Source organism: Malus domestica, chromosome 01 (assembly GCF_042453785.1).
Source record: "Malus domestica chromosome 01, GDT2T_hap1".
Taxonomy (NCBI): Eukaryota; Viridiplantae; Streptophyta; class Magnoliopsida; order Rosales; family Rosaceae; genus Malus; species Malus domestica.
In genome coordinates this window covers 29,281,903-29,298,327 of record NC_091661.1, presented here as the reverse complement: position 1 = coordinate 29,298,327, position 16,425 = coordinate 29,281,903, and the positions used below count along the sequence as shown (strand labels likewise).

At 37.8% G+C, this 16,425-nt stretch overlaps 2 protein-coding genes across 2 annotated transcripts; both read right to left on the bottom strand.

Moving 5' to 3' along the window:
- Positions 1-4,950: 4,950 nt before the first annotated feature.
- LOC103440086 (sorbitol dehydrogenase) lies at positions 4,951-6,781 on the bottom strand. The gene is made up of 2 exons (XM_008378772.4): positions 6,252-6,781; positions 4,951-6,109 (listed from the first exon to the last, which is right to left on the bottom strand). Exons 1-2 carry the CDS (start codon positions 6,379-6,381, stop codon positions 5,133-5,135), a joined length of 1,107 nt encoding a protein of 368 aa, XP_008376994.1. The 5' UTR covers positions 6,382-6,781; the 3' UTR covers positions 4,951-5,132.
- Positions 6,782-13,836: 7,055 nt separating this feature from the next.
- On the bottom strand, positions 13,837-16,072 carry LOC103440002 (sorbitol dehydrogenase-like). Its single transcript, XM_008378672.4, has 5 exons — positions 15,757-16,072; positions 15,563-15,630; positions 15,121-15,357; positions 14,537-15,015; positions 13,837-14,341 (listed from the first exon to the last, which is right to left on the bottom strand). The coding sequence occupies exons 1-5, from the start codon at positions 15,854-15,856 to the stop codon at positions 14,149-14,151; spliced, it is 1,077 nt and encodes a 358-aa protein (XP_008376894.1). The 5' UTR covers positions 15,857-16,072; the 3' UTR covers positions 13,837-14,148.
- Between the last annotated feature and the right edge of the window lie 353 nt (positions 16,073-16,425).

Sequence of the window (16,425 nt, the reverse complement as noted above, 5' to 3'; positions counted from 1 at the left end):
TGGAAAACTACGGTTATCCACTCATTTTAGGCTTGGAAAGGTTATGAAGAATTTCACTATGTTCGTGGTTACAATTAAACTGATCCACCAGCTTACGCTTGAGTTTGATTATGTTTACAACAAAATTAGACTATACTTTAGTCCTCCCAAAAACTTTGTTCAAAATTGTCCTAAATCTTCACTTTAGGAGGTCTATGCCGATTTACGAGTAATTCCGGTCTAAATCCCGCCATCATTCTTCTCTCGACGCGGTTTTATTTTTGTTCTAGTTGTGCCATGTCACATATTGAAAATGCCCTCCACTGATAAAATAGCTCTTTTGCACTTATATTTTGAGTCCATGTCAACCCTTTTTGCTTTAAGATATTTTATTTTGTCCGGTTGCACATTCCTAACACTATCTTATATTCTTATTGTTATTTGACAAAAAAAAATATATATATTCTTATTGTTGCATAATTCCATCCATAGTACAATTTTTTTGTCGAACATGAACTGTAACTTAGAGTCTTAGACCTCTTCCTTTGCATCCCAAAAAGCCTAACAAAAATTTGCTCTAAAGAGTACAATTTTTCTCATGCGCATCACCTACATGGGCGCAGAAATTGAGCATCAGCTCACTTAATCAAATCTTGGCCTTTCATTTTTTTTTTTAAAATGAAAACAAGTGATCGTGATCAGGTTTTAGAAGTTGATGAGCAATGCATTTGCATGTGGGTAATGCGCAGGGTAGAAAAACTGCTCAAGAGTATTCGGTAGAGCAAAGGAGGTAGCCTGTTAGGTAAGAATGCTTTAGACCATCTAAAGGAGATGTCAAAATTTAAACACAAATTTAAATTTGAAGGCTTATGTGGCCCATCGATCTTTGTATCAATTCTGTTCTCCAACCGATATGTCAAATTTAAACTATTATTTATTACATTATTTACTTTTTATAGTTGTAATTAGTATTTTAAAACAAAAGATAACTATTAAAAAATTATAAAAGGTATTTATTAATTACTAAAAATAGATTTGAAGATGTTGTCAAATTTGACAGCAACTTTATCTGCTGCATTTTTATGTCATGTCACATAGGAATTTGTATTTTGGTTGGAAAACACTAGTGATGTCTTTTATTACTGTTATTGTTGATGTAGACTGTCACATCCCGGCCCGGGCCCCCACAACATCCCGAGCTCGACTCTGCCGTAGCACGATATTGTCTTATTTGGGTCCTGACCATGCCCTCACGATTTTGTTTCTGGGAATTCACACGAGAACTTCCCAGTGGGTCATCCATCATAGGATTGCTCTCGCGCGAACTCGCTTAACTAAAAAGTTCCGATGGAACCCGAAGCCAGTGAACTCCCAAAAAGCCTCGTGCTATATGGAGGTGGGCATGTACGTATAACGCACATCACCCCCTCTCTATTGGTCGATATGGGATGTTATAATATTATTACATCCCACACTACCCAGGGGAGTGGATCCTCTAAGCCTTATATGTACATGCCCACCTCCTATAACACAAGACCTTTTGGGTGTTCACTGGCTTCGGGTTCCATCGGAACTCCGATGTTAAGCGAGTTCGCGCGAGAGCAATCCCATGATGGGTGACCCACTGGGAAGTTCTTGTGTGAGTTCCCAAAAATAAAACCGTGAGGGCATGGACACATCCCGACCTGGATTGTCCACTAGGACTCCGAATCAAGTTGTGTTGGCCGACACCTGGAAGGTGGCGAAGCCATAAAGTGTAGTGATGTGGAAAATGTGAATGAATTTAAACCTAAAAGTGCCTAAATAGAAGAGTGCGCTATGAGCATGAATGAACGCATTTCACACGTGAAGTCAGAGTATAAGTAAAGTACAGTAGAGTAGATTGAGAATCGTACCATAAAAGGTAATCTCTAATACCAAGATTTGCCACGAATTCTCGTCAATAAGAAAGCTCAGCTATTAAAACCTGGATGGGGAAAAAACAAAGGTGAGTGGGCCTGAAAATAAAGTTCTAATAAAAACCTTTTGAAAATGTTATAACCCATTATTGTAAAACCTGTATAGTTTCCAAAAAATCATACTACATATAAGTATGAAATCAAATGCAACTCAACAGTAAATCCAGAAATATTCCAAATCACTACATATCAGCAGCGGTATAATAAAATCAGGTGCTCATCAATCTATGCTGACACATGAGTCAGAATTGCCTAAGGCAACCTATACGACTCATAAATCAATCTATGATAACACACGAGTCGGAGTTGCCTAAGGCAACTTGTACTACTCAATAGGCAACATGTACGACAATGTTGAAGTTGCCTATTATTGCAACATGTACGACAAGGTCGGAGTTGCCTATTATTGCAACCTGTACGACAGTGTTGGAGTTGCATAAAGCATAAATATAGTCATGCCATAACTCAATCATTTCAAATAACACCATAAACTCACCTGAACTTACTTGAGCGTCCCGCGTTCACCTTAACACTTCCAAGCATTCACAACAATTATATGCAGGTAATATGCATATGGATATGCCATGATGCAATTTAAAACTCAACCATATGATAGTATTTAAAATATATATATATATATATGACATGGCATAAAATGCCTAAATCAATTTAAAAGCATTTGTTGAACTATCAATCATATATATACTATAAAAAGGAAAAGACTCACTCAACTGAAGTCCGTGCTACAATTCCCTAGCACAAATATCGAGGCATCACGAATCATCATCGCTTAGAACAATTATCAAATAACGTCTTAGAATGCTTATCACTAGAACATGTAATTTACATAAAATACATCCTCAAGATACACATTATGCTTCTAGAACATCATACTAAAATTTCATTACGATCCAACGGTCGGATTTCCGCCAATTGCTAGAATTAAGTGGCGACCGACGTTTCATTTTACGAGCTTACAAATCCAGTTCGGGAAGATCCGTTTGTCGGATTCCCAATCCGTTAGTTTCTATTGTCCTCAAATATTATGTATTATAATGTATTAAAGTTTGGTGACGATCCAACGGTCGGATCGTCAATTCATATAAGGATCAAGTAACGATTTGTATCATAACTATGTTCAAACGATGAAATTCCATCAATCGGACTTCACATATGGAATTGGGGTATCAAATTTAGCCTAGGAAGGTTAGGGGATACCTCGGCCCATTCACTGCCGTACATAATGGTCGGCCGTCCCTACTCGCCGGAAAAATCAACTGTTTCTAAAAATTCTCAAATTTCATAGAAATGAAGATCTCAATGAGTAGAGAAAGTTTTATACCTGTGGCCAAGTCCAATTTGGCTTGGAAAAACTCCAATTTAGCTCGCACCCACCGGAAACCTAAGGTGGGTGTTCTTCGATTCTCATTCCTCGGTGTTCCAATGCCCCTATCACTGGTTGGGTCTTGTTCTTGGGTCCAAGGGAAATTGATTAAGGGTGGTGCAGCTCGCCGGATCGACGAATCGCCATCGAGGACCTCCGGGTTCTCTGGTGAAGTTCTACACAAAAATGGACCTAAAACCCTTCAATTTTGGGCGGAAATGGTAGATGGGAAGTGATGGAAGAAGTTGCAGGTGTTGGATGTGAATGAATCGCCTGAAAAATGGTGGAAGACCGCCGGAAACCACTTCGGGTCAAAATCAGGTTTCTGCGTGTGAAGGGCTACGGGAAGGGAAGTTGAGAGCTTCTCTCTCTCATCTCCTCATTGGCTAACTCCCTCTTTTTCAAATTTTTTGATTGGTCCTCCCTTACTTTAATTGATTTGGTCCCTTATTTTCTTGCTTAAATCTGATTGGCTTCTTTTCCACAAGATGGGAGTTCAATTTATTTATAATCTAAAATGTAAATAACCAATTTCAAACTTCTATAACTATACCGTTATAATCCGGACTTGCAAACGGCTTCCGCCTATGCGCTCATAGTGACGAACTCGCTTAACTTCGGAGTTTCGATGGAATCCGAAGCCAGTGAGTTCCCAAAAGGTCTCATGCTATATAAAGGTGGGCATGTACATATAAGGCATATCACCCCCTCTCCGTTAGTCGATGTGGGATGTTACAATCCATCTCCCTTAGGGGCCCGATATCCTCGTCCGCACACTCGCACCGAACGGCAAAGTGGCTCTGATACCATTCTATCACATCCCAGACCGGCTCCACCGTAGCACGATATTGTCCGCTTTAGGCCTCAGCCACGCCCTTATGGTTTTATTTTTTGGGAACTCACATGAGAACTTCCCAATGGGCCACTTATCCTAGGAATGCTCTCGCGCAAACTCGCTTAACTTCGGAGGTCCGATAGAACTCGAAACTAGTGAGCTCCCAAAAGGCCTCGTGCTATATGGAGGTGGGCATGTACATATAAGGCACATCACCCCCTCTCCGTTGGTTGATGTGGGATGTTACATGGACTTTTTGACATCTCATTTGAAAATGCTCTTAAGAACAAGGGTATTTTTCTTTTCTTACTATTCTAAAAAACTATTAAAAAATTAAGCTATAGCCACGAATATTGAGGCATCGGCTTACCAACCGTGGCATTTTTGTTCAATACCCACAATTATTGGGGAACAACCATATGGCTTATCTCGCTTTTGTTAATAATGGGTGGCAAAATAACATTTTAATTTTAGGGGTGTGATATCCACACACACCCCATCTTCCTTCTCACACATATTTTTAATTTTCGATCATTGGATCAGATGAATTGAAGAAAATAAACAAACATAAATGTTCAAGGAGTGTGAGAAGTAAAATGAGATGTATAGATAGCACACCCCTTAATTTTTTTCCACTGTTTATGGTCAGTCGGATATCACCATGGATGAAAAAATAGAACGTTGGAATGGATCTAAAGCACTCTATTTCAAAGGTTAAGTTAGTAAACAGGTAAGGAGTCCTTTTGTTAAGCTTTGCAGTTGCAGGACTAATATACAAAACAAACAGAACGAGAAGCCCACGAAAAGTAATACTGTCATTACTTAAAAAACCATACAATGGAATGGAACGTGCTTATTGTGATGACGTAAATAATATCTCCCCACCCCCACCCCCATCGCGAGCCCCACCGCCACCCACCCTCACCCACCCTCTACATTCTACTAAGAATTTGATAAACAAAACTTGTCACTGTCTTTACAATTTGAACATTACTTTGATGGCATTACCCCCACGAGCACTGGTTGCAAACGCTTCTTCCACCTCCTTCTCCGTGAATCCAAAACGGTGCGTGATAAGCGGTTTCACGTCGATCTTCCCACTCCTCAAAAACTCGAGGCAAAGCGGCCATGTGTTCTTGTATCTGAAAACTCCAACAACGTCGACCTCCCTAGCAGCAGCAGGGGTGAGAGGCACTGTCATCAGGCCGTGTCCCATTCCGACAAGGCAGACTTTTCCGCCAGGACGAGTAGCATTGAGGCCGGTCGCCATGGTTTTGTTGAAACCCACACAATCGAAGGTCACATCCACTTCGGAGATCATGGCTTTTTTAATTTCGGCAACTTCATCATCTAAATCGTCCATTTTTGTTGAAACTTTGACGGTGTCATCAGCCCCGAGAGACTTTGCCATCGCTAGACGCTTGTCATCCATATCCACTATAACAATTCTTGGTGCCCCGAAAGCACGAGCGGCCAAAACTGAGACCAGACCAATAGGCCCTGCGCCGATGATCAGAACAGTTGTTTCAGGACCAACATTGGCTCGCCGACAAGCGTGAACCCCAACACTCAAGGGTTCACACATTGCCCCTTCCTCCAAGCTCACATTTTCCGGCAACTTAAAGCACAGATCTGCAGGGTGCACAATCTGATTAGCCAAGGCACCGTGAACCGGTGGGGTGGCGAAAAACTTCATGTCGGGACAGAGATTGTAGCGGCCTCCTTTGCACTGCTGGCAATGTGCGCAGCTGATGCCGGGCTCAACCGCCACTCGGTCACCGGGCACCAGATGCTTCACCTCGCTCCCAACTTTGTCTACGATCCCAGCACACTCATGTCCGATCACCATCGGCTCTTTAACCTCAAAATCCGCACATTTCATGGTCTTGAGGTAGTGAACATCACTTCCGCAAATGCCGACAGCCTTAATTCGAATTTGAACATCATTCGGTCCTAAAATAAAGAAATCCCAACAAAATAGGGGAAAAACAAGTTAGCTATACATCCAAGAAAACAAAAAAAAATATAGAACTGCAAACTGAAACTAAAAACCGAACAGAACAACAACGAAATTAAAAAGGAGAGAGATTATTACCAATAGTGGGGAGCTTGAAAGGTAGGATCTTGATGGTGTTAACATCAACGAGCCAAGCAGCCATGTTTTCCTTCTCCACAGGTTTGACATCTCTAACCATGCCATTGCAGGATTGGCCTCCCTTGCCCATTTTTTACTCTTCTCTGGTTTTTTCTAGGGCGTTTATCTGTGTTTAGAAGACACAAACTTCTTTCTTCTCCAAATAAAATGGACACAGAAGACACGGAATACACGGAATACACGGACTTGTTTGATTTGTTGATGGAAATAGAGTGGATGCGGGATGGTATTTATATGAGTTTGGAGGAGTGTGATTTGGTCAAGTTGCCCTTATACAGCTATCCAAAACCAAACTGTATTATCCAATTACTTTACGGAAAAGGAGAAGTATCCATATTACCATTTAACAATGATCCGAGAAGTTAAAGTATTTTTGTAAATTATATTTTGATACGGAAGAAATAAGTCATCTAAAATATAAAAAAAAAAGTCCTTTTGTGATTGGTATAATTGCAGAATTTTTATTTACAGTGATGTTAAAGAGACTATATATATAATTTTTTAAGAAATGGTATTATCTATCCTAAGGAGAGGGGATAGGCTCAACCTCATAATGAATTAGTAATAATATAGTTCAAATTTGCATTTGGTAAAAATCAAACTTAAACAATCTGCTTTTAAAAAAGTCTACTTATAAAATACTAGTATTTGTCTACAAATTTTTTTAGAAAATTAGAAGGAGAGAGGGAGAGAGAGAGAACGTTGGGGGGGGGGGGGGAGTGAGAGTTTTTTTTTTTTTTTTTAATATTGGAGGTATTTTAACATCACTTGTGAGGCTTCAATAAAAAAAGCAAAATTTGGACCTATGAAGTTACATTATTGTCTATCATTTTTTTTGTGTGTGATAGAAGATTAATTTGTTTTTTCATCATTTTTTTATTGACAAAAAAAATTTCATTAATTAATAAAAATATGAAATGACGGAAAGTCTATAAAAAAACTCTTTTGAAGAAGTCTTATTAGCATTTTTCTTTTTCTAAACAGCATAAATAAATATATATATATATATATATATTTTTTTTTTTGGTAAAGAAACAGAATAATATTTGGGGATTGATATTTACGAGCTTGTTGGAAGCAGCCGAATCGAAGTCACAATTACGAAAAGAGTAGGCGTGGGCCGGAATGAACGGATATTATGCATTTGCTGAATCGATTCCACGACATGCAGAGTCAGATACACGTAGCAACCGTCCCTTGTGGTCCCACATCTTAATTATTTAATTTCCATTTGTAGTTGGGTAGGTTTAAAGGATAAATTAGGATTAAGGTTCTTTGCAACTCAAAAAGAAATACATTTGATGTAATTACCTGCGTTGGTACAAGGGATCATATCGGATAAAATCTCATTCACATTTTGACCCAAAAGCAAATCCTTATTCAATAGTTGATTATCAAATACTTACCCAAATAATCTTTATATATGAATAGGAAACCTTCAAAAATTACGACAACTTCGGATTACTTGCCGCATAAGGAAATTAAAAGGGGCGTTTTGATTTAGACACAGTTACATAAAACGTTAAAAAAAAAACAATTTATCTTGGTTAGCAATTTAAGATTTTAAATTCAAATGAAGTTTAGACGATGATTAAGAAACAAAATTTTTAGGAGGTCAAATAGATTTACCTATGAGGTGGATGCATTGGGTGCGAAAATTTTATAATAAACCCCCGCATATCGTAGACAGTGTAAATAAACAAATAAATGTGCATCCAAGCATCTACCAGCTAAGGATTCAACAACTAAGAATCCCACCACATACTATGTTCTGGTTGATACTCGAAAATCCCTAAGTGAATGAGGAGGATGGGTACACTGCAAGTACTGTCCTAAATCGACTATTGCTTAGATTTATCTTCTTGTTCTTGGGTTTGTAAATGTCTGATTACCGGCAAAAAAAATTACATCCTAATCCTAATTATCTAATGTTAATTATTTCACATAAATTACCGACAAAAATAGAATTTAATTATATATAAAAAAAAAGATGGACTCTCAAAGTTTGCTATGTTAAATTAGATGGTCACTCTCTCTCTCTCTGTGGTTGCCAGCCTATATGTTTTCTGGCAAGCATCATACATCAAGTGACTAGTTTCCACGTCAAAAATATGTGTGATAGATTTTTCCAACCGCTGAATTTGCAACTGGTCCCCAAAGTTGTTTAACATATGCAGCATGTCAAGTCAAAAATCGCCGTAGTAGTTGTAGTAGTACGGTCAATAATTGGATACCTCCCGAATCCCGATCTCCTCCAGCGAACAGTAACAGCAATAGGACAGGGATGATGACTCCACGCCGATATACAGTCAGCTACGCGTAGGAAACAACTGTTTGTAATCATGTATTATCCAACATGCATGAAACGAACGATCCTCGTTTATGCAAGTTTTTTTTCTTTATTTCCATGGCATATGATATATGTGGGTTAGGTTTGTCCTAGGAGTGTGCTCACCATCGTCCATTGGGGTTTCATCTTATTTTAACAGAGTGGAAATATATTAAATTAGTTTTGGATGAAATTTCTACTGAAGTAGCCAGAGTGATCTATATATTTATAAGTAATGTTAAGAAGATTAAATTTGAAGACTAAAATTGTAAACTAAATAATGTATCTAATAGAAATTAGAAATGAGCACGTCTATCAATATTTAAGTAATAAATCAATCATCAACTTCTATATCCTTTAGTTTCTAAAATTTAATTTCCAAATTGAGTATCTCTAGTATTACTCTTTGTTTGGTCGAAAGTGTTTAAGAGCAAATTTGAGTCTAAATCGTAACCTGGAATAGAGCAATTTTATAATTAAGGTGGAATATACCTTAATATGGTAGATATTCATATATTAGTTTTTTTTTTCCTTTTGGAATATGCTTAATTAGGGAATTGCGGATGACTATAATTTGACTAGACCTAAGAATTTGTTGCACAACCCATTAATTCGACCCGAAAGTATCGGATTTATGGTCAACACATTAAATAATCAGGCTATTATTGGATCATTCCGTTAATCATTGACCATGAGTGGTCAACAGTCAACGTCGGTCAACGATGATCAACAATCATGGGTGGTCAACTTTGACCGCTCATGAAGAATTTTTTAAAGTAAATTGACTTTTCCTACAAAATACCAAAGCACATCAAAACATTCATAAAAATTAATTTACAAGTGCGAAAAATGTGAAATTTTTTTTTGTCAACATTCGTGATCACATTCTTTATGCTTTGATGATGGTTACATCATTGTTTGAATTTTAGAGTTTAGGGTTTAGGATTTTAAGATTTAGGGTATGTAGATATAATTTAGTAACAACATGGTATGTAAATACTAATTTAGTATAACGTTTTTCATTTGGTTATTTATTGAAGCAAAATATATATTTTTTAATACGTAACTGGTCGGGTCATAATACTTGTTAATTTTAACAAGTTGAGTTTGAGTCGGGTCATATTACCAGTTCATTTTAATGGATTTGACAAGACACATTCCGTTTAAACATCAAGTATGTCACGAAAACAACACAAATATGATAAACACGAAACGATCACCATATCTAAATCTAACTAGGGTTATTGGACTGAATGATTCCCGTTGTTACACAAAATATTTTCAGTTAGATGCATCGAGTTTGATGCCGGCACTCTTTTCAAATGGTGGCCATAGTTGTTTTGCTTTAGCCTTATCAGTTGTTTTAGGGTTTTGGGTTCTTTGAGCTTGGTTACTGATTAAGCTTCTTTCGGTTATGTGTGATATTTAATCAGTGGTCGATGAGGTTGTTGCCTGTTGTGAGTGTGATGTTGTCCTTTTGGTTGGTGTGTATTCATCTTGTAAATAACTTTGATGTCATGTTGACGTTTATCTTTATTTATTTTGATAAAAGAATTACTACGGGTTATTGTGATTTTGGTATCAATTAATTATTTTATATTTTATTTCAAGGCATATGTTATGTGGGTTAGGTTTGCCGAAGGAGTGCACTCACCATCTTCCATTGGCCTTTGATCCTATATATTTTCCCTAATTAAAACAGTGTGAGATAAGTTTCTCAAGATGTAGCGAAAGTGATCTATTTGTATAGACAAAAGTACTTAAATTGGGACCGAGGAAAATAGAAAGAACGAGAGATAGATACTTGTGAATCACTCAATCAGGGGCAACGAAAATCACTCACGTTGCTAATTGTGGATTCACTCGACATAACCAAGTCTCAAACTTGATTTTAGAAGAAGAAACAACTCACTTCGATTGCACTAAGCAAATTATATTTTAATTCATTCAAGTCTCCTTTCTCAAGGGTTTAGTACATATATTTGTAAGGAATACAACACAATGAAACACTAATCCGAATTGGACTTTTGATCTACCCCAAAAATATTTAAAATGTTCTTAAATGACTACTTAATTATTTGTGTTGCTCTAAAACTCAATTAAATATATTTGATGGTTCCTATATGCATGAGACTATTACTACATCATTATGAGAAATTGAAGTCAAAAGTCTTAAGCAATAACTTGAATGGTGCAATTTATATAAGGTGGAATATGCTACTCTTGTTAGCCTTTTCATTCTAAAGAACCTTTATTGGTGATTCAAATGGCTTTCTCATTAGAGAAATTCTAAGGTTCAGTAACCAGACCACGTGTATATATGTATCACTCCATACACAAACAACACTCGCTTACTCCACCCTTCCTGATTTTTCATGCTAATTTTGGCCCATTTTTTATCTCACCCTCTCTTACAAGGATTCCAGGTGCCGTACGTATAGAAGACCCTCTCTTCTCATTGACGTTTGGTAATGTGAAAAAACATAACGACAGTTTAAGATAAGGTAAGGTTTAGGTTTAATTTCTGGATGACCAATGACTAGGGTTGTTGGGCAGACTTTTTTACACCATTGCACCCGGCTCAACTAATTTTCCTTGGTTTGTTGGCGGAAATTTGCTTTAGATATTTATGGGTTGTTTTAGGGTTTTGGGTTTCTTGGGCTTGGTTAGTGATTAAAATTAGTTGTGGTTATGCGCGCGTGTTGTTTAGTTGATGTGGTTGTCTTTCCCAATAGTTTTGTGTTGTTGAACTCTTAGTGTGTGTTTTGGTCTTGCAGATGACTTTAATGTAACGTTGGAGTTTGTTTTATGAAATTATTTATTTGATAAGAAAATGACTAGGCATATTGTAGTTTTATGATGTTAATGTATTGATGATGTAGGGCAAATATATATATGTATATATAAAAACGAAAGGAACAAAGTCACTTGCAAGTTGCAACTTACAAAACTCATACTCTCTGATCACAGTGGAAGACAAAAACAGTGGAAGCAGCTGACTTGGAGCAGAGAAATTACATTTTCCTAAGGCTATGAAAATATAGTGAGGGCAAGACTGATTCAAATTAAGAGAGTAGGATTCTCTCATCTTCTTCCCACTCTTCCTCTCACCGTTTTTTTTTTGTCTTTCTTTCTCTCTCTAAAAAATCAATACAAGATGATGACGTGGTTTAATTATAACCGTTTAAATAGGAAATGAGGGAAGGAAAGAGAGATTAGGAAGGAAGATAATCCTCCTCCTTCATAAGAGACCTTATATATCTCTCTCTTGCTGGATATCCCATGGGTCATTGGAACTGTCATCTCCTACCCTTCCCTCTGGCTGCTTTTGGATTGTTGAGAGATCAATATATATTATGCCGGGAATCGCCTTACAGGCTAGCTGCCCCTTCATTGAACCGGCATATGGAGTAGATAAATCTTGAGTTTGCACAAACCATTGAAGAGAAGCATCATGAACTCGTAAAGAGCTAGTATCAAGGTTCTCTTCAACACCCGGAGATTTTGAAGCATTATCTAAGTAACATGCACCATGCACGAACACAAGTATCGGTGGCTAAATGCTTTATTCACCTCATCTTGTGTAAATGACTACTGATGCTGTTTTCCTATCGTGTTCGGTCACACACATATATGGCATGGTGTGTACGTGTCAATCTGCGTTGGGTAGTAGCCATTAATTACGCAGGGTTGAGGGTTACATTGCACATGATCTCTTGAATTACTGAGATTACTTGGGATAGCTGGGATGACTGATAAAATGCTTGGAGTCCCTTGCAATGACCAGCTCAAACAAAATATACATGTGAATGGATGTGTTTGAATTAAGAAACGGAGTTGTGATGATGAAATTTTCTTCAATTTTTCCCGAAGTGGCGTTGCTTCAAAGTACACAGCTAATCCATGTCATTTGGAAGTTTACAGATGAAATGGTTCTGTTTTGCAGCTTGATGAATATCAAGTGTCATCTGACAAGAAATGCATTGATGATATCTATACAGTTCTACCAATGCAAGAGACCAAGTATATTTTTACTAACCGAAAAATTAAAAAAACACTTACAATGCTTGAAAAGACATGTAACCACATTTGCTAAAAATATTTACCTCAGGCTTGGGAAAGACTTAGATGTCATGTCCACACCATGTTTTGAAGATGAAGGATGGTGAGTAGTCATTATATGATCTACTACAATTAGGGAAAGTCCCGCATTATAATATTTACATGGTTTGTCACTTTTCTTGCTTGGAAGTTGGAAGTTGGAAGTTATTTTGAGCATGTCTGCAACGAGAGAGCATTCTCGTCGGATTCTCTTTGTAAGGATCCTAGAGATCCTCCAATCACATCCATTCATCGTACATTATGCGTCAGTTTTTGTCAGGTACTGTTTATATTCAAATTTAAATAAAAAAATTTACAATCATTTCTGACTGGATGATATACGATGAACGGATGTGATTAAATGATCCTTAAGATTCTCACAAAGAAGATCCGGCAAGGATCCTCCTGCATCTACAACATATCCTAGCTGGGAGATATTATTTAAGGGTCCCTTTCAATTTTTTTTCTTTCTACATCATTTATTACCTTTTCTTTACCTAACTTGTGCATGGGTCACGTTATTGGTACCTCTCATAATCCTCCTCGATCGCGTTGTAAGTATCTCTCATAATCCTCCTCACGATGCATCTATGTATGAAGCCACTTGACCAAAAAATAAAACACGAAGTACCATCTAACTTTTAGTCTAGTGATACTTTTATTCGTAATATTAGAAGAGGTCCAGAACTTGAACTCGTCCTTTTTTGTTGATAAAAATACTACAATTTTAAATGGACAAGTTCATTTATATTTATCAATTAAAATCACTGCGGCCAAGTCTCTTTGAATGCTAATATAGATTGCATTTTGGTTAACCTAACTCGCGCATAAGTCACATTTGGTTACCCCATAATCCTCCATTCACGAATGAGGTTTATCATCAACTAAAATGCGAGGCACCGACAAACTCTTAGCTTGATGGTTCTCTTCTTCCTAATGCTGAAAGAAGTCCAAAGTTTTGAATTCCTCATTTTCCTTGACGAGTTAAATGATATTTATATGTTAACAACAATGTGGCCAAGAGTATGTGGCTATTTTTGTAGAACATCTAGGATTCAAAGAAATGGGAGAAGCCCTACACCACAACCATGAGCCTTGTGTTAAATAAAACCATTTGTGTCAAAAAATAATAATAATATGCCTCGTAGTTAAGAACCTTTAGGCATCATCTTACATATATAGTTCATAGGTATTGAAAGACTCATGTAAAAAGTAAGATCACAAAAAATTAAAACATTAAAAAAAAAACACTAGCGGAGCTGAGGTTTATTGAAGGTATATGATCTCTGTACATCAACAAGTTTTGCATCTCCATTTCTCATCAGAGATTGATGAACTTCCGATATTCCGAGCCATCACAACTTGTCCTCTCAAGGGTCCGAAATTCACCAACTCGTGACTCATCTTTCACAAAATAAACATGACCTTAATGGCATTTCCCCCACGGGCACTGGTTTCAAATGCTTCTTCCACCTCCTTTTGGTTAAACCCAAAGCGGTGCGTAATGAGCGGCTTCACGTCGATCTTCCCACTTCTCAAAAACTCGAGGCAAAGAGGCCATGTGTTCTTGTACCGGAAAATTCCAACAACATCAACCTCCCTGTGTTCAAAAGACAAAACTCTAATATCAGATAAGGCGAGAAAACCCTAATTATCTAATAAGCGTATACTTGCAGTTACACTTTTGATCCACAATGCCTAAAAACTTAAGTTATTGATGTAGGACAAGATAGGGGTCGATTCGATTTTATCGAGAAAGCTAGAAAAAAGGACAGGAAATGGAATCGCTTTGTACCTGGCAGCAGCCGGAGTAAGTGGGACTGTCATCGTGCCGTGTCCCATTCCGACAAGGCAAACTTTGCCGCCGGGACGGGTGGCACCAAGAGCTGTTGACATGGTTTTGTTAAAACCGACACAATCGAAGCTCACATCCACGTTGGATTTCATGGCTGTCTTAATCTGGGCAATTTCATCATCCAAATCCTCCATTTTTGTCGAAACTTTGACAGTGTCATTAGCACCGAGAGACTGCGCCATGGCTAGACGCTGGTCATCCATATCCACAATGACAATTCTGGGTGACCCAAATGCACGGGCAGCCAGCACCGAAACCAGACCGATGGGGCCGGCTCCGATGATCAGGACAGTTGATTCCGGTCCCACATTGGCTCTCCGGCAAGCATGAACCCCAACACTCAAGGGCTCACACATTGCCCCTTCCTCCAAACTCACATTCTCCGGGAGCTTAAAGCACAGATCCGCAGGATGCACAATCTGTTAAACGAAATGGTTATTACACAAGCCTAATTAATGCATGTGATAATACAATATCAATCTGGCGCAAAGCCTATAAAATTTTATTATTGTGTACATTTTTACCTGATTTGCCAAGGAACCATGAACCGGAGGGGTGGCAAAAAACTTCATGTCCGGGCAAAGATTGTACCTTCCACCTTTGCACTGCTGGCACCGTGTGCAGCTGATTCCAGGTTCTACTGCCACACGATCGCCCAGAGCGAGATGCATCACCTCGGCCCCGATTTCCTCAACGATCCCAGCACACTCATGGCCAATTACCATTGGCTCTTTAACTTCAAAATCTGCACACTTCATGGTCTGCAAAAAAAAAAAAAAAAACCAAAAAAAAACACAGTGATTAGGTACTGATCTGTTGGATATAACAGAGAAAATTATCAACGTTCCTACTTTGGTTTCATTGTTATTTCAGGAATGAACAATGCCATCTAAAACGAACAAAAATAAAATTTTAAAAATCCATAGATATTAAAAACAGGGGAAAGGACATGGAAGGGAGATGAACCTTGAGGTAGTGAACATCACTTCCACAAATGCCGACAGCCTTGATCCGAACTCGAACATCATGGACCCCTAAATTAAGAAATCCCAAGAAAATGGTGCGAGATGTAAGTCATTATGATCATAAATATCTCGACTGAAGACAAAAAACCGAAAGAACACTATGACGAAACTAAAATATTTAGGGAAGGCGCATACCAACACTGGGAAGCTTGAAAGGTTGGATCTTGATGTTGTTAACACCAAGAAGCCAAGCACCCATGTTTTCTGGCTCAGCAGCTTTGCCTCCCTTACCCATTTTTTGCTTGCTTTTTTATGTGATTGAAATATACAGAGTAAATTGCACCCAAAATAAAAGAAGGCAGGCACGGAGAGGTTTCTTTTTTGTGTGGGAACAGAGCGGTTCTTGGTGTAATATTTATACTAGGGTTGAAAGCAAGCAAGCTTATGGAATTATAAAATAAGATTTCGTGTCAAGTTGCAATATAGAAATTATAGAGCACCCAATAAATACATTTACGGTATATTCTAATTATGCATATATTTATACCCACTATCGAGAATAATCCAAAACCAAAGTATTATCTACTTTGGATTTATACGTAGGTGATTCGTCCTCATCGAATGCACAAATTTGCCATAAATAAAAGCATACAATCACACTTTTTGGATATATTCGTCTATTTCTTGGGGAATTTTCATCCGTATTGGGATTTTGGACCTAAGTTTCTCCCGGACATGAATTTTCAACCCTTATGTGGATAATGCTAACGACATAATAGCACGATATAAACTTGAGATATCGCTACATTTGCTATTTTGAAAGTTGTCTCAAAATAAGGTGTAAATTGAAGAGAAATTCTAGCA

Coding starts and splice junctions, on each gene's coding strand:
- LOC103440086 (XM_008378772.4), bottom strand. CDS start 6,381: ATGGGCAAGGGAGGCCAATCCTGCAATGGCATGGTTAGAGATGTCAAA. Junction 6,110..6,251: donor TTTCAAGCTCCCCACTATTG/GTAATAATCTCT, acceptor TCTTTATTTTAG/GACCGAATGATGTTCAAATT.
- LOC103440002 (XM_008378672.4), bottom strand. CDS start 15,856: ATGGGTAAGGGAGGCAAAGCTGCTGAGCCAGAAAACATGGGTGCTTGG. Junction 15,631..15,756: donor TTTCAAGCTTCCCAGTGTTG/GTATGCGCCTTC, acceptor TTCTTAATTTAG/GGGTCCATGATGTTCGAGTT. Junction 14,342..14,536: donor CTTACTCCGGCTGCTGCCAG/GTACAAAGCGAT, acceptor TTTTGAACACAG/GGAGGTTGATGTTGTTGGAA.